The sequence below is a fragment of the Vicugna pacos genome, chromosome 3 (genome assembly GCF_048564905.1).
Source record: "Vicugna pacos chromosome 3, VicPac4, whole genome shotgun sequence".
Lineage (NCBI taxonomy): Eukaryota > Metazoa > Chordata > Mammalia > Artiodactyla > Camelidae > Vicugna > Vicugna pacos.
This window is the reverse complement of record NC_132989.1, coordinates 21,651,425-21,668,130: the sequence shown is the minus strand read 5'-3', so window position 1 is coordinate 21,668,130 and position 16,706 is coordinate 21,651,425. Positions and strand designations below refer to the sequence as shown.

The window sequence follows — 16,706 nt, the reverse complement described above, 5'->3', positions numbered from 1 at the left end:
AGAGGTCACTATAAATCAGCAAGAATAGCTAGAATTCGGGTGAGGAAGGTCAAACCGTACCCATGGAAACAAAAGCAAAACAAAATAATATAGAAACAGAAGGACTATGAGCGTAAAATTTAAGGCTCAGAAGGAAACCTCTCTAACCAGAGGGTCATTCTTACCCTAAAGAAACATAGGGGAATTTGCCTTAGTCACCATAGGAGGAAGGTTGTCACTACTATTAAGCCTATATTTCTGGGGAAAAACGAAGATGTTCACCAGATAAAAACACAGTTACAGACAGCCTACAGTCACTGCAAAGGACAGTCCAGAAACACCTGTCTTGCTAGAAATAGGTAGGAAGAAATGAGTCACTATTTTAATTTTGTTTACTGTCCACATCTCAACCCTCTAGGTCCCAAAGCAACATTTTTTTTTTCCTGTTTCCATCACTTTTATCAGTTTTCTTGCCAAACTTGTGGATCAGGGTCAGGATGCTAAAGGGTGGGGATTAGAGAAGAGAGAAAGAAGAAAGGGTTAGAAGCCATTTCTACTAACGTAGAAAGAGATACTGGGGTGGGAGGGGTAGTAATTACCTGGGAGAAAAGACTAAATCACTACAGTTACAAGTAGCAAATGGTTATTAAGATGCTAGACTTTCCCTCTCCTGGACAGTGCCCCATATCTTTCAAAGTTTATATGGTAAAAAGCAAACAAATAGCTCTCTGGAGAGGGGAGTAAAAAAGAAGAGTTATAGTGTGAAAACGTAATGAGATACGACAGTGTTACATGACTACATGACTATCAAGATTCTTTCAGATTGGAAGTAACTGGTACCTGAGGAAAGCAAGACTCTTCTACAGGTTAAAAAAATAAAAAATTAATAAAAAAAAAAAAAAGGATGTCCGTAGCCTGGGGCACAGGAGGTGGCAGAAGAGCTGAGGAGACAGTTATCATGAGAAATGTATGAAAGACAGTTCAGTTAGGTACTCACTAACTTCTTGGCCTTTTAGTCTAACTTCCTCCCCATGGGGGAGGTTTATCACCATCCTATGTCAAGAAGGGCATGATTATGAGAGAAGTTCTAACCCCCTGAAAAGTGATAAGCAACAGGGCAAAGAAACAGGTTTTCTGGACAAGGAAATACTGGGAAGCCAACTAACGTCATGCCCAATGACCAGAGGAACTGGGCAGATACACATTCCTGCAATCACAAGGACAAACGTCCAAGGGAGGAGGGAAGGTAGGGCCCAAGTCAGGTAACATTCCTGAGGGGAAGGATTATCAGGTGACACAGGGCTGAGGGCCCAGAGTGGGGACTTGGGCGGGAGGAAAGTTAGCAGGTGAAAGCCATCAATCTTGGGGAAGGAAATGACCTTTAGAGAAGCAAATAAGGGGATACCAAAAAAGGAGGTAAGGGTAATAAAAGAAAATGGGCCCAGAAAAGCACCGAGGATCGAGATAGAGAAGGCGTGTTCGGGTAACAGAGGAAGAATAAAGGAAGTGGGGCTAAGAGGGAAGAGATGCGGCTGAGACCTGGCAGGGCTCTGAGGGCGGAGGGCAGAGAGCGCGGGCTGAGGGGTCAAGGAAGCCCCGAGGCTGCCGAGGCAAGAGCCGGGTGGGACTCCGGGGCTCCCCGAGGTACCGGAGCGGTAGGATGTGGGGCTGTGGAGCCCGGTACCGAGCAAAAAGAGGAAGGCGTTTTGCTTCCTCGCGGGGGCGGCTCCCTAGAGACGGGCGTGCACCCCTGGGGCCGGCTGCTGGGGTCTCCGGAGTCCAGAGGGCGGTTATGGGGCCAGGCTGAGGGAACCGGGTGGGAGGGACACTCACAAATTTCTTGGATTTGCCGCCGTCGCCGCCCGCCGAAGGCAGCTCGTCCGGACTCCGGCCCTTCTTCTTGTCCCGGGCCCCGCGGCTGGGCCCCAGGCCCCCGCCGGGGGGCTCCATGTCCAGGTTCGCGCTGGCTGGTGACCCCGCGCCGACGCCGCTCCCGCCGGGCAGATACAAGCCCGCCGCCGCCGCCGCCGCCCAGCAGCTCCTCAGCCCGCCGCCGCGCCCCGCCTCATTAGCATGCCGGGCTGCGCGCGCCTCATGAATATAAAACGGCGACGCCTGGCTCCCGCCCGCCTGCCCCACTTCCGCCCGGATCCGCAGCCCCTACCAACGGGGAAGGGAGGGGGGTGGTGGAGGAAAGCCGCGGAAGCGCACTACCTGTCCGGCGGGCCTAACCATTCGGACGTTGGGGGGGGGGGTGCTAAGTGGGTAGTGCAACTCACCGGGACAGCGCCCCCTGGTGGTTAGAGTAGCACAGGCCTCCCCGCTCCCAGGCATCGCCCACGTGGCTGTAAAGCCTGGACCCTCTCATACACCAGACTAGGATATTATTATCTGAATCAAAAATCGCAAAGGAGAGACTGTTATCTTGGCATAAAACTTAGTGCGGGGCTTTCCAGAATAATACAGTTTTTTCATGTGTGCAATACCTATGAAGCACAAGAGAGTGATAGCTACTATTTACTTAAAGCTATGTGCCAAGTAGTAAGTTAACCATTTACCACAATTTGCTCTATGCCAGGAACTATGCAATACTCTACACATATTTTCTCACTCAATCCTCATAATGCCATGTTAGAGATTCCACTAGTCTCACCACTTTAAAAATAGGAAATGTGGATGTTGACAGTTGAAGTGACTTGCCCAAGGACTCATAATGTAAGTGACAAAAAAAATTAAAACCAGGTTAGTCTGCTAAGCCCTATGTTTAATCAGGATTCCTTGACATTAACCAAGCCTGAGTGAAAAGGTGTTCTCCAAAAGTATGTTCTTTGCTCTACCATCTTGATTCCTCCCTCAGTAATTTCATCCATTCTCCATCTACATCTGTCCCTTGTGTGAAAAGCAGGTGGCCACCTACTAGGCCCTCAAAGTATGGACTTAATCAACTTGACCACAACTGGCAAAAGATTTCAAATGTGTGTTCCTGGAGGGCAGAGTCAGTGACTCACTCACTTACTAGAGAGCCCTCAGTGCTCAGTCAAAGGTCTGGTATATTACAGGGACTCTGCCAAGCTGGCTGGCTCCTAAATCTGACCTTCATCTCTCAGCTTCCACTTTCTAACTGCCTGATGGAGAGTTGCACAGAGCTATCCAGACTAAACTTCAAACTCAGTTTGTCCAAAACAATTCAAAAGCTATTTACTTTCTAAGCTAGAGTGCTGAGAAGCAGACATGATCAAAGCATGAAAGGAGTGACCCATCTATTACTCTTCTTTCTTGCACCACTGTCTACTTCTACTATAGCACTTACCTCATTTCTTACTGGATAGTAAACTTCTCCAGGGAAGGGTCCATGTTTGTGTCTACTACAGTATCTAGCATCACTCTTCACATAGACAATGAAGATAATGAGCAAATGCTTATGTCAGGCACTGTGCTAAGCACCTGACATTTGTTACCTCAGCGTATCTTTATCAACAAGTATCCTCATTCCAAACACCAAGGTTCAAAAACCTGAAGTCATCTTCTACTCCCTCTCTTAAGATAGTAATCTGCCCAGGTTTGTTTAACTCTTAACCAGAATGCTCTATTAACTCCCTATATGTAAGTAAGATGATCCACGTAGAATACGTATACAAAGGGCCTAATGTAAGGCAAGTGCTGAATGAATATAAACTATGATTTTTATTACATACATCATCAACCCATCTTCATTCTCTGTATACACAGTCAGCTAGCAAGAATTAAGAATATTCCTACAAAGGCAAAAAAGTACAAAAAAAAACCCAACTTGGTTTATTGGATAAAAACAGTGGTAAAATGGACATAAAACCAAAAGTCAGGACAGGACATTTTCACATCCTCCCCCATCTCAAAACCGCATCATCATCTGGGTTAAGGTGTTAGGGAGCCAGAGCCCCCTAAAATCCCTTACACTTCACCTGCACTGGATGCAAGGCCTACATTAGGAGGACCCAGGAGAGAAGGGACTTGGAGGCAACCTCAGTTCTACCTCCTCATCCCTAATATCTCTAGGTCAGAAGAAAGCAGGAAAGGAATAAGGGAGCCAGAAGGGCTGGGACTGGCCTCTAGGGCCCACTACCCAGGATATCCTAGAGATGGCTATCCTTGTCCCCATCCAATCCCTAATAGGTACCATTGTCAGGCCTTAGGAGGGAGAAGAAAGGGGATAGTTGGTTCAAGAACCAGATGTGGTCTCCAAACCCTCCCCCAGCACTGGTAAAAACCCTGGAAGTCACCAGACCAGGAGTGGGGAAACCACACCTTTTCCCTCCCACCCAACCAAGAGGTAAAAAGGAATTCCTGGGGACACAGCAAGCCCAGCCACTCTTAAATCTCCACGTCGCTTTCCTTGTCATTGTCATGGTCTCCATCATAAAACTCATTGGGTGCCTCTGGCCTGCAAAGCAAAGAAAGACAGAGAGGTCAGGGTCCCACTCGGCAAGTTCCAATCTTCTCCCACGTAGGCACCCTCTCTGGAGCCACTTCTCAGGCCCATGTTGTCAGGGAACCACTCCTCTCCTTCTGCTGGCAGAGGATGACTGCTCTTCATTCATCCATTCATGTAGTCAATAAACATGTATTGAGAGACTACTCTGTGCCAGACACTGTCATAAGCCTTAGTGATACAGTAGAGAATAAACCAGACAAAATTTCTGCCTATCCTAAAAACTTACCTAATAAATGAGACTGACAATAACAAGGTAAAAACATTAATGTGGTCATTTCAAATGGTGGAAAGCACTATGAATAAAATGAAATAAAGGGATGTGACTGAGAGTGATGGGAGGAAAAGGGTAAAATTTCGGACAGGATTATTAGGAAATGCTGTTCTAAGAAGGTAAGACCTAAAGTCTGAGAAGGAGCTAGGCAGGTAAAGATGTCAGAGACCATTCAAAGTTGCAAGAAAAGCCAGTTCAGAAGTTATAAGGTGGAAGGAGACTGATGTATCCCAGTAAGAGAAGGAGGCCAAGATGGCTAGAAGTGTGCACAGAGGAGAGTTGTTAGAGATGAGACCAGGGATGCAGGGAAGGGCCAGCATGCAGGGCTTTTTAAAGCCATGGTGAGAAATTCAGATTTTCTTCTAAGTGCAATGGAAAGGAGCATTTTAAGCAGAGGCATGACATATTATAAACCTGTAGTGAGCAAAGGGTTGTGAAAGCAACACAGGGCCCAATAAGTACTCAATACTGGTTTCTTCTGGGAGAATATGAGTAACAGATAACTGAATTATCCTGCCTACTGCTGACAACTGAGAAAGAAGGGAGAAAGTCATCAAAGAGAAGCTGGGGAACAAAGTTAGGAAAGGCCCCCTCTGCCTAGTAAGCAATGACTCAGTTACCTCTAAGTGCACAAGGGTTAAAGGTTTGGAGTCAGAGACTTGGGTTTGAATTTCAGCCCTGGTGGGTATTTAACTAGCTGTGGGGCCTTAAGAAAAATATTTAACCTCTCTGAGCCTTAGATTCCTCTTCTGGTAATTTAAGGATAATAGCATATCTTAGGGCTGTCTGATGGCAACAGAATGATGACATGCTGACATGCATGTTTTAATATAAAGTACTCAGTTTTAGCCTGCTATTTAGCAAACCCACAGAAAGTAGTAACTCTTATTATTACTACTCTGCAAATGATACGCAAGCTGGAGCTACAGGCATCAAAGAAAAGAAACTCAGTGAGTGGTCTGACAATAGGTAGGGTTTAGGACAGGAAGAGGCCTGAGGCTTCTGCAGGCTGTTGAGAGGGGGCCGTATAATGCAGAGTCTAGGCCCAGATACCAGCCTGGAAGTACAGATGAAAAAACAAAGCTTTGCCAAAAGGAAGAACCTAAAAACAGGTTTTCAAGAGAAATCAATTTCCAGAAGCCAAGAGATCTGGAAAAGTTGAGAAGGAGATGAGGGTTCAAAAAGGATCCATGAGGCCAGAAGTTTAGATACTTCCTCAACCAGGAGAGGAAATAAGGAGGTATTCATGGAGGAGGAGAGTTGGAGTGGTCTCAAGGGTCTAAGTAGTAAAGTCCAGATCCAGAGGAGAGTGAAAGCCTGAACTCTAAGAGAACAGATTCTGAAAGGGACTGAGAAGCCCTTCAGACTCTGCAACAGGGCCAGCTCAAGCCTCTAACAGCACGTGGGAACAGGACCAGGCGTCCTGCAAGCATCCAGCTGTGGTTATTATTCCCAAGTCACATAATGAAATGTGTCCTCTGTTAAATGCACCTATCTCTGCCCTTCTGGGTTCTGTTGCCTTTTCCCTTCACTTTTTCAGATAAGTCTGTTTTGGTATTTTTTAAAAATTCTATGCTAGTCTTTTTCCCCCTAATTCACTGCATCTGTAAATACTTAAATATGTATCTCAGAAAGATAAAGATTTTTTAAGAAATAACCACAATACAATCATCACACCTAAAAAAATTAATAGAAAAAAGAAATCAAAGGGTGTTTAAAGAGCAGTATGTGGGCAGTGACCTGTCCAGCTTAGAACCTGGAAGGAGAGAGTAAAGTGCCAGCAAGAATATAAACTGTTACAGATTTTGGGGAAAGCAATTTGGCAACAAATATAAAAAATTTTAGTGCAGACAGCCTTTGACCTAGCAGAAAGAATTCCAGGAACCTAACCCACTCAAACAAGCATGCAAAGATGTATATGGAAGGGAGTTCACTGCAATACTCTCTGTAATGGTGAAAAAATGGGAAATAATGCAAATATCCATCAATGGTACTTGATTAAATTATGCTACATCCACACAATGAAATATTCTACAGGTGATAAAATAACGAAGCAGATTTTTATGGATTGACATGGAAAGATACACTGTTTTTTGTAACAAAAAAAGTTGTAAGTTGTAGAATAACATGTATGGAATGATCCAACTTGTATTAAAAAAAAGTGCGTAACTCTGAAAATGAGTGTATGTGTGCCTTTGTGTATGTTGAATGCTATAATTGTAATCTATAGGAGAAAGTCTATCTGAAAAGATATAAATCAAGCTATTAACACTGGTTACTTTGTGCAATTAGTCTGGGATTTTGTGAAAGCAAACTGAACATATTTTGGTGCTGTCTGAATGTATATTACTTATGTCATTAAAAACAGGGCAAAAAAGTGTAGGAATGCAGCAGACCAAAGAGTAGGCATATTAAAGGACGTAAGCCTGGGACAATTCAGCTGAAGCTTTCGAATTTACTTTTTCTCTCTTAACATCCCCAACAAGCCCGCTGGAATCCCCTGTACTCAATCCCCTGCCTGCAGACCTGCTGTAGTTCTCCTCGGGACCCCTCTCCTCTGCGTCAGCCTCATCTGTCCTGTCATAGGTCAGGAGGTCAGCAGGTACATCGTGAATCTGGACGCTGGGTGCATGGTTTAGCATCTTCAGGTTTTCGAAGATTGTCTGGCGGATCTGGTCTAGATACTGGTTGGGGAAGAGGAACAGACAGTGAGCAGCTCTCAGTGACTCCCAGGGCATCCACTCTTCTAGCTGCCTTTTGCCTCTACTGTCTTAGTTTTAATCCCCTTTTGCATTTTGGTTTGAGTCCCCCAGCTGATAAATGTCCCTCTTCCCAACCCTGACTGCCTCTACTTTAACCTGGGCTGCCTCCTAGCTGATACCAGCGGTAGTGATGGCTGAGAACTTTCTTCTTTACTCTGGTTTCTCTGATTTCCCACATCCTGGATCTCTCTTGGGCTTCCCCACCCTTATGCTCAGCTCCTCCGAGCTGCTGACCTGGCGTGAGTTCTGATTCTCAATGCGGGTGCTGACGTCTGGATGGAGCGTGAAGTCCGGGGCAAAGTACTCAAAGTATTCTTGTGGGGAAAAGGAGATGAAAAGACATTAAAGCTCATACAGAGACAGGCAGGTCCCCAAACCTCCCAACCTCTTTCCTTCTCATCCAAAACTTCTACATAATAGCTGCCCAATCTTTTCCCTGCTCTGGGCCCAAGGGTTTAGTCTGCAGAGCTCTGAGAAAGTCAAATTTCCCACTGCTTTCAAACCACACAATTCTGGGGTCTTGGTGAGGTTGGCTTTCTTGTTGAGGGCATCATGGGGTGGCTCTTACCACTATAGGGAAGCTCCTCACTAATGGCCTCTTCTACCAGCAGTGATGTCTCATAGGTCCTGAAATAAATCAGCAGAGGGGGGCAGGCTGAGCAAGTGGGCTGAAGGGCCCACCTGGCCACCTCTCAGGGAGCCCCTAGCTCACACTGGACAAGGGGGAGGAGGAAAATCAGGGCGTGCTCACCAGCAGCGGGCAACGTTTCGGACAGTGTAGCCACCACCACCTAGCACCAGTAAAGGGATATTGAAGCTCTTGACATACTCGACACATTCCCTGTTAAAAGGATCCAGAGGAATGGGTGGTGGAAGTTACCAAAAGCCAAAGTATGCACTTCTAGATATTGCCTGGAAAGAGGCATCAGGAAACTAGAAATGTTCTATTTCTTCACCTAGGTAGTGAAAATCATTGAGTTGCATCCTGGAGATATGTGCACCTTATCTATTGTGTCTTAATAAAAATTTTAAAACAGAGTACACTCCCACCTCTGTCCTGCTCAACACCCACCTGGGCATCCCACCTGTTAATCAACTACTCTCGGCAATGCACCAGCAAGTGCTGTCAGTTTAGCCACCAAAATATTACTCAAATCATCTACTTCCCTCCTTCGCCACCTCCTCCAGCTTAGCTTCCTACCTAGACAACACCAGCAGCTTCCTAACTGGTCTTGCCACTTCCATTCCTGTGCCCCCACCCCGATCCCAAACCGTTCTCTATTGGGCAGTCAAAGCAGCTACTTTAAAACAGGAGCTGGGCCATGTCCCTTCTCTGCTTAAAACCTTTCAGCAGTTTCCCATCACATCTGAAATATAATCCAGACTCCTTACTGGGGTCTAAAGGCTCTGTACAACCCCACCACTGCCAACTTCTCAGACCTCACCTCAATCCACCTCCAGCCTGCTCCCTAAGCTCCTGCCTTGCTGGTTTTCCTCCATCTCCTCCACTACACCCACCAGCCCTTCCCTGTCTCAGAGCCTTTGCGGGGGGCCCTCTCACTGCCTGGGGAAGACTTCTCTCTGCTCCCCCTATGGCTCGCTCCTTTTAGCCCCCAGGTCTCAGCTCAGATTTCAACTCCTCAGAAAATCCTTCCCAAATCGCTCTATCTAAAGTAGGCTCTCCACTGTCATCCTGTCTTAGCTTTCTATCTTTTTTTTTTGTAGAATGTATAACAATCTACCTGTTTTGTTTGCTGACTCATTTTTCGCCTGTTTCCTAGACTAAACTGTAAACTCCATGGGAGTTTCCCTACTGCCCCATCTCCTAGCACAATGCCTGGAACACATAGGTACTTAATGAAAACCCACTGTGAATGAATGACTAGCTGGGGAACACTGTGCAAGGTGACATTTCTGGTTCAAAGTACAACTTGTAGCTATTTTTGATTCCCAAGAGGAGGTGAGGCCTTTTCCCCAACTACCCCCCATTCCATGTATTGAGGCCTGAAGCCATTTGAAAACCTGGGGAAGCAGGAGGAGGGCAGGTCTCACCCATGTCCTCGAATGCTGAGGTTGAAGCAGCCCAATCGATCACAGCCCAGAGAGTCAGCGCCACACTGCAAAAGGCAAAACCCCAGGTGGCTGCAGTGAGTTAACTATTGAGAATGTCACAGACGTCCTTCACGTCCCTTCCCCCACCAGCCTACGGACTCTCCTCTTTCCTGCTCTCTTCCCTCAAATCCAGCGCCTGAGGAGGCACTGACAGTATTACCTGGAGCACAATGCACGTGGGTTGGTAGAAGTCCACCACCTGGTTGATAACCGGCTGGAAAAGGTGCTTGTAACCTGGGAGAGGGCCAAAGATGGGCACCTGGCACCCCAAGGGGATGGGGAGACAGGGAACAAAAGGAAAAAGGGGGTTCAGAGAGCGTGTAGCCCAGGGAAGGGGCAACCCAAAGGGGCAATCGTTGGTTCGGAACTTCTGGGTGGGGTTTGGTGAACTTCTGGAGAGAGTGATGGAAGTTAATGACCCTCTGCCCAGAAAAATGCACACGCATACAATACACTGCATAAAATTTCAGGGTGGGGGTTAGGCGGTAGTTCAAGGTCCCTCTGAAGGCCATTCATTCTTAGGGACATCTGGCCCAACAGTTGACAACATCAGGCAGAAGAGGTTAACTCCAGGAGAGAGAGAAGGGGCCTAGTGAGCAGGGAGAAGGCTTCAGTACGTACTCTGGTCATCAATGCCGTCCCGCAGGGGCACATTGAGGCAGTAGTAGCGGCCACTCTCTGCTCCAACTTCATACATGTCACCTGTAGGGGAGTGGGGGGGTGAGGTGGCAGCCATGCACAGGAGGCATCCACAAGCCAGCTTCTTCCACCCTAGCACTCTGTGGGCCTCTCACTCCATCCGTGTATCTCTCCTACACACTCCCTCTAGACACTAGGTCTCCTGCAGCTTGCATTCATTCAACAATTACTTTTGGAGGGCCTACTATGAGCTAAGTTCTGTCCTAGGCACCGGGGACAGAGCAGTCAAAAAAGTTAATGAAATACCACCAAGCTTATACTCTTGAGGGGGGCAGGTATGCATGATAAGGAGGGAGACAGTAAACAAAACAAAACACCAGAATAAAGTCAAACAGTAGTGAGTGCTCTAAGAGAAACCAGCAGAGAGATGTCATAGAGTAACAGGGAAGGTAGGTGACTGCTTTAACTAAGGTGATCCAAGGAGGGGGTCATGAGCTAAGACCTGAAGGCTTGGAAGGAGGCAGTCATGGTAAGAGCAGAGGAGTATGAAGGGGACAGACACTCCTATTCCCATACCTGTGCCAGGGAAGAAGTAGTTTCCGTATTTGTGGAAGGACACCGTCATGACCCGGTCAGTGAGGTAGAAGGCTTCCTGAACCCCGTCACCGTGGTGGATGTCGATATCAATGTAGAGCACCCGAGGGTGGTACCTGGGGAGAAGGCAAACTTAGGATCGGAGGCAGAGGTGAACCGCCGGAGGAAAACCCCGCAACACCCTCCTCCCAAACACAAGGTCGGGAATTATGAAGAATCTGCTTTGGCCCAAGTCATCCGAAACCTAATACCACCAGTTCCCTAAGGGCAACCCTGGGGCTCCAGCCTGGAGGCCGGGACAAGAGAGGGATGTGCAGAGAAGGCTGAAATGTGAGTAGGCAGCAGGGAAACTGCAGCAGAGCACAGGAAAAGGCAGCCGGAGAAAAATAGCAAGAACCTGGGAGAAGTTAGTGTGGGATGGAGGTCAGGGTCAGGGCCAGGGCAGTTTGAGAGACCTCTTCAGCCAAGAATCTCATAAGGGCCCCCATCTCCTCCCGGGCTACTTACTTGAGCAGCTCCAGGATGCCAATCACAATGTCATTGACGTAGCAGAAGCCAGAAGCCTACGGTGAAAAGTGGTCTTACAAAGAGAGGAACAATTTCTCCACCCAGCTGCCCTCCACTGTTATCCTGACCTCCTACCCGGGGGTAGATGTTGTCTCTCCCATCACTTCCTCACTCACCTCAAACTTCTTGGCATGGTGCAGACCACCAGCCCAATTAATGGCAATATCACAGATCTGAAAGACAAACACCCAGCTCACAGTCTTCCTCCTGCCCACCCCCAAACCTGGGAGCTCGGGGTCAGGGCGAAGTCCTTGGGTTCAGGGACCCACAGGAAGGAGGAAGCAGGACTCGGGGCTGTGGTCACCTTGTTGTTCAGCTGGGTTGCTCCTTGCAGAGACGCGCCTGTGTAACGGGAGCAGAACTCAAAGAGCCCGGGAAACACTGGGCTGCAGGGAAGAAGAGCAAGTTGGAGCCCTTCTACCTCTGTCCACTCCCTTCCTACACCTCTCCGCATCCCAAAGCTCTCCAATCTCTTTTCCTCAATGACCCTTTCTCCCCCTCCTACATGCCCAAGTTATCTGCAAATTTATTCAACAAATATTTTGGACCAAACCAGGTTCCAAGCCTCGTGTGAGGCACTGGACGGGAAGTAGAGAAGCCCGGTGATAATCTTCCCTAATTGCACGAAGAGCATTGACTGGGCCCCCGCTGTGGTCTGAGGGCTGACTCTGCATTCCCAGGCCTACCAAGCGAACTTAGAAACAGCAGCAGCAGCAATAACCAAAAAACCAAGAAACCTCCCAAGACAGCATGTGACTGAGCAACCAAATGAGACACTCATAGTTCATGGTGCAGCCTGTGCAGGACAGATCTCCACGGCTGGTGCGGTCAAGAACGGCTTCCCAGCATGAAGCTTCATGGTGGTATGAAGGCTGGGAAAAGCCTTGCACAGGCTGAATGGGGAATAAAGGATATTCCAGGAAGACACCCTGTGTAGCAGGGGTGTGGGGATAAGGTTGGGAAAATGCTCAGTGCCAGACTAAGGAGTTGGCTTCTATCTTCCAGCCCAAGCTGCTTCCATTGGTAGGATCTTTCAAGGAGACAGGTTAGTGTAGTGTTTAAAAACCTAGACTCTGGATTTCAATCCTGCCATTTCCACTGACCAGTTATGTGACTCAGGCTAAGTTACCTAAATCTCCTCAAATTTATGTACTTATGTCTACCTCCAGGAAAAGGACTGAAATCTCAGAGTTAGTCTGAGAATTATGTTGGTGTACCAGTAATCCTCAGTACAGCAGAGTAAATACTCAAAAAACAGTAGTTGTCATAGGAAACTACAGGATCAACAAACAGCCTGGTTTCTTCAAGAAAATAAATTCAAAGGAGAGAAGGACACGTTACAGATTAAAAGTCTTAAGAGACATGGCAGCCAAATACAATACGTGGTCCTTGTTTAAAGCTTTATTTAAATAAATCAACTGTAAAAAAGAAAAAAAATGTATGAGACAACTGGAGAAATTTAAATACTGACTGCATATTTGATGATAGTAAGGAATTACTGTTAATTTTTGGGGGTGATGCTACTGTGCATTTTTTTGAAGAGTATCACTTGAAGATACATAGTATAGATAAAAAGGTGTGACATCTGAGATATGCTTTAAAATAATCTGTGAGGGGATACAGACAAAGTAAGCTTAGTCATTAGCTCTAAGTATTACAGCTGGGTGATAGATATAAGGGGGTTCACTGTACCATTCTATTTTCAGAAATGTTTGAAATTTCCCTAAAAAAAGTTTAAAAATAAATTGAGTAGATGGTAGTGCTGGTAAACAAGCTGCTGGAAAACAAGCTGCTGGACAACAAGCAGCTAGAAAACAAGCCACACCTAGATTTCCAAGAGCTTAAAATATTATATTCACACTTACTTGCTTAAAATGCACATGCTTGCTTTGTTTTAATGTTTTATGCAGTAGATGACCTATAACACGTATTATGCTAAAGAAAATATGTGAGGAGAAATCCTGAGATTGACCATAAGGGCGTGAAGGAGGGCAGATATTTCCTTAGGGTTACACAATGGACGGTCCTGGTAAGCCAGATCATCCATTAACAGAACTTTGTTCTGGCATGAAAGCCTGTGGTTTAACCCAGGGGAAATCTTTGCTATCTCCAGATGTCCCGGAGGCAGTAACAGGATAGACTTAGAAAATTCGCATACCCTGAGGAAGGTGATTGTTCCCAGAAGGGATAGGCCTGAAATTAATCAGTTAACCAGCAAGCAGAACTTAGTGCTTATTTCATGGAATGTCTAAAGCCCCACTTCTTTGATCGCATTTTTTTCTGAGCTGTATACTCCTAATAAGCATGATGTCAACCAGGTTTTCAGCACTCTAGATCCACAAGATCTTGAGTCCCCTGGTTCCATCTTTGCTCTTTACTTTGTCTCTTTGTTTCTTAAGTCTTGCGTCGCCCGTCTTCAGACACGGTCCCGAGCTGCGCTGGACACAGCATGGTAGGTGTGGTGGTCACTATATTTTCATGGGTGTACACTGGAATGTAAGCAAGGGTCATGGCTTCTCTTTGTGGTCTACGTTCTTCCCCACAGGACCGAACTCTGAGTTTACTTCCTATGACATCAGCTCAACATTAACGTGGTCATGTCTGACAAGTCTCTTGCTTTCTAAAACACTCTGATGACTTCCCTCTACTCTAGAGGTAAAAACCCCAATTCATTACAGGGTTGCTTGCTTTGTAAGCCCTACCTATCTCTTTAGCCTCCATTCAGATCACTCTTCTCTTCAGATTCTACAGTCGGCCTTTTTTCTGTTCCTCAAATGAGTCATATTCTGTCCTTAGCACGTGTTGCCCCTACTGCCCACGACATTCCTCCCCTCATCCTCCATCCTCTCAGCTACCTTTCACCTAATTACTTCCTACTTTCTTCAGATCTCAGCTCAATCTTTATTACTTCGTCTAGGAAACCTCCACTGACCGGCCCACTCCCAGGCTACATAATTCTCCCATGTATATGCTCTCATAGTCTGTCATGTACCTCTCCTTCAGAGGACTCAGCACAACTACAATATTAAAATTGTGCTGTTGATGTTTTTCATTGCATCCCCAGCACTTAGCAAAGGTCCTGGCCTAGATTAAGTAACCAATAAATATTTGTTGAATAAAGAAATGAGTAAATGATGATTCATTGACAAGTATCCTCCCCGTTCCTATCTTCCCACTCCTGCCACAAGATCTCACTCAAGTATTCTCATTGAAATGCCTGGCAACAGGTGCCTGACATCAAAGGTCCCAGTCCTCCCCTCACCAGTCATCGCCCACGTTGAAGGCATTGAGGCTCTTGGTGAAGCCTTGCATATTGGTGGGGCTGACTCTCTGCAGGAAGTCGATGTAGTCCTCAGAGTGGAAGCGGCACATGTCATGCTGGGAGGCCTGGTATGGCTTGAAGACCTTGGGATGAAAACACAAGGTGAACCCAGGCAGGGTCAGTCCCACTCCCTGGGCTGAGGTCACTCACACTGAACCCAGCCCTGGGGCTGTCCAAAACCACACACAGTAGTCCCCTTGCCCTCTAATCCTTGTTACTCTATGAGACAAATGTCAGTGAAAAGAGACTCTGATTAGCCTGATGGTTTACTATGATCAAGCCCCCTAAAGACCACTGCGCTTGCCTTTTCCTTTCCACCTCCAGCTCAGCCTTTCCTATCTTCTCAAACCTTAACACTCTTCCACCTGCCATGTTCCCTGGATCTCCTATTCCTGATTCTCTCCATACTCATTTCCCCTGGGCTCTGATGCTATCCTCTCTCTCCTCTGAGTTCTTAATTTTGGAGTCAAATAATGTGGGACATATGACAGACTTCTAATTAAAACCCAAGATGATCATGTACTAATCCAGAGATTTATTATCTTTTGAGGGGTTCACATACTTCTTCAGAAATTGGACAAGAATCAAATTTTCTACTCCTCCCAGAAAATGCTCATAGGCACACACTGGCAAACATTTTCAAAGGAGTCAGAGATTCATGCACTAACATCACCTCAGTCTTTTCTATAACCAGTTCACCTGTATATGCCCCAGCACAAGCAGATGACACCCATTCATACTGTTGACTAATTCCCCTTGCAATGCATAAGGGCCGAGCAGTATGTTATAATCACATATCACAGCTATAAACTCCAAGCTGGGGACAGATAACATGTGTATATCCCAGAGATGGAGGGATGGGTAGTGACTAAGTAGAACTGTTGGGGGGTATTCTGGGTTGAAAAGGGGAATACCCAGCACATCTCCTACTGTCCTCCACACACATACACATTTACACACAAGACTTCAGAGTCCTCTCTGGAGCTCTAGCTCCTTGGGGGTGGAGAGAAGTGGTGGAGGAGAAGGGGTGGGAATGAGGGTAAACCTCACATCCAATAATACAGCCCCTTGCCCTTCCCTGAGGTCACAGAACTGGCCTATGATGCTGGGAAGGGAAACACTTTCTGTCTTCAAACCAGCCCCACTCACTCTAACCCTAGGCCATGGATTGGTCCACTTGAGGTCAAAGGGTGGCCAACCTAAAGTGGAAAAAATAGCTCCCATTAAGTCAGTGGGTGCACCTACCAACACTCTGCATATGTGGGTGCTCCCGGTTCCTTCTACTCAGCCTCTCCCCCCACCACTCTAGGGGTGGGTCGCTCTTGGTGCCTTCACTGCAGCCTACCCATCTCCAGGGCCGCAGCTCGCCCCCACCCTCAAACCCCAGCAGAAGCCGCGAGACTTACGATCATCTTCTTATAGAGACCGTAGTGCAGGACCAGACTATGGGTCAATGCCAAGCGATGGGGCTTCATAGGGTGCCCAGCCCCTGGGGGTGGGAGAAGAGAGTTCGTCAGTTCCCATCCCTGGAGTTGAAGCCGCAGCCTCGAAACCTCCATGTCCCGAAACCCCTCGCGTACGACCTTGTCCCCTCACCATAGTGGAAGTTGCCCACGTCGGGGTCGTAAAAATAGGCCACAGTCTTGGCCATGGTGCCAGCGGGACCAGGCCCCGCGCCTCTGCCGCCAGCCTGGCCGCCTGCCCCACCCCCGGTCCTGCGTGCTGCGTAAGCACGCAGCCTGCCGCTGCGGAACCTGGAAGCCCAAGCCCGCCTTCCCTAGACCACGCCCAAACCACGCCTCCCCGCGGAGGTCCGCCCTCGCCTGGCTCCGTTCGCCCTTCTAGGTTCTGGGGCGTGAACGTCTGGGCTTGGGCGGAGGACAGTAGCATCGGCCCTAGGATGCGAGGTCCATTTTCTTCCGGGCGGGGGTCAAAGCCCCGGGAAGCCGAGCCATCCTCTCCAGCCACCTGTCCCAAACGGAGCGCAGG

At 47.4% G+C, this 16,706-nt stretch overlaps 2 protein-coding genes across 3 annotated transcripts in view; both read right to left on the bottom strand.

Moving 5' to 3' along the window:
• The window catches only part of LOC102539899 (protein diaphanous homolog 1), a 39,472-nt gene extending 37,353 nt beyond the window's left edge, over positions 1 to 2,119 (bottom strand). Inside the window, exon 1 of one of the 2 annotated variants that reach the window (XM_072956147.1) lies at positions 1,813 to 2,119. In XM_072956147.1, coding sequence (XP_072812248.1) covers positions 1,813 to 1,929 — 117 coding nt within the window. In that variant the 5' untranslated portion in view covers positions 1,930 to 2,119. The remainder of the gene's footprint in view (positions 1 to 1,812) is intronic. The other variant, XM_072956145.1, reaches the window with a different exon arrangement.
• A 1,632-nt stretch (positions 2,120 to 3,751) lies between these two features.
• On the bottom strand, positions 3,752 to 16,471 carry HDAC3 (histone deacetylase 3). The gene is made up of 15 exons (XM_006204522.4): positions 16,314 to 16,471; positions 16,124 to 16,206; positions 14,658 to 14,800; positions 11,700 to 11,781; positions 11,512 to 11,568; positions 11,336 to 11,391; positions 10,811 to 10,944; positions 10,217 to 10,297; positions 9,756 to 9,829; positions 9,536 to 9,600; positions 8,235 to 8,324; positions 8,052 to 8,110; positions 7,718 to 7,797; positions 7,248 to 7,405; positions 3,752 to 4,399 (listed from the first exon to the last, which is right to left on the bottom strand). The coding sequence occupies exons 1-15, from the start codon at positions 16,366 to 16,368 to the stop codon at positions 4,330 to 4,332; spliced, it is 1,287 nt and encodes a 428-aa protein (XP_006204584.1). The 5' UTR covers positions 16,369 to 16,471; the 3' UTR covers positions 3,752 to 4,329.
• Positions 16,472 to 16,706: the final 235 nt, after the last annotated feature.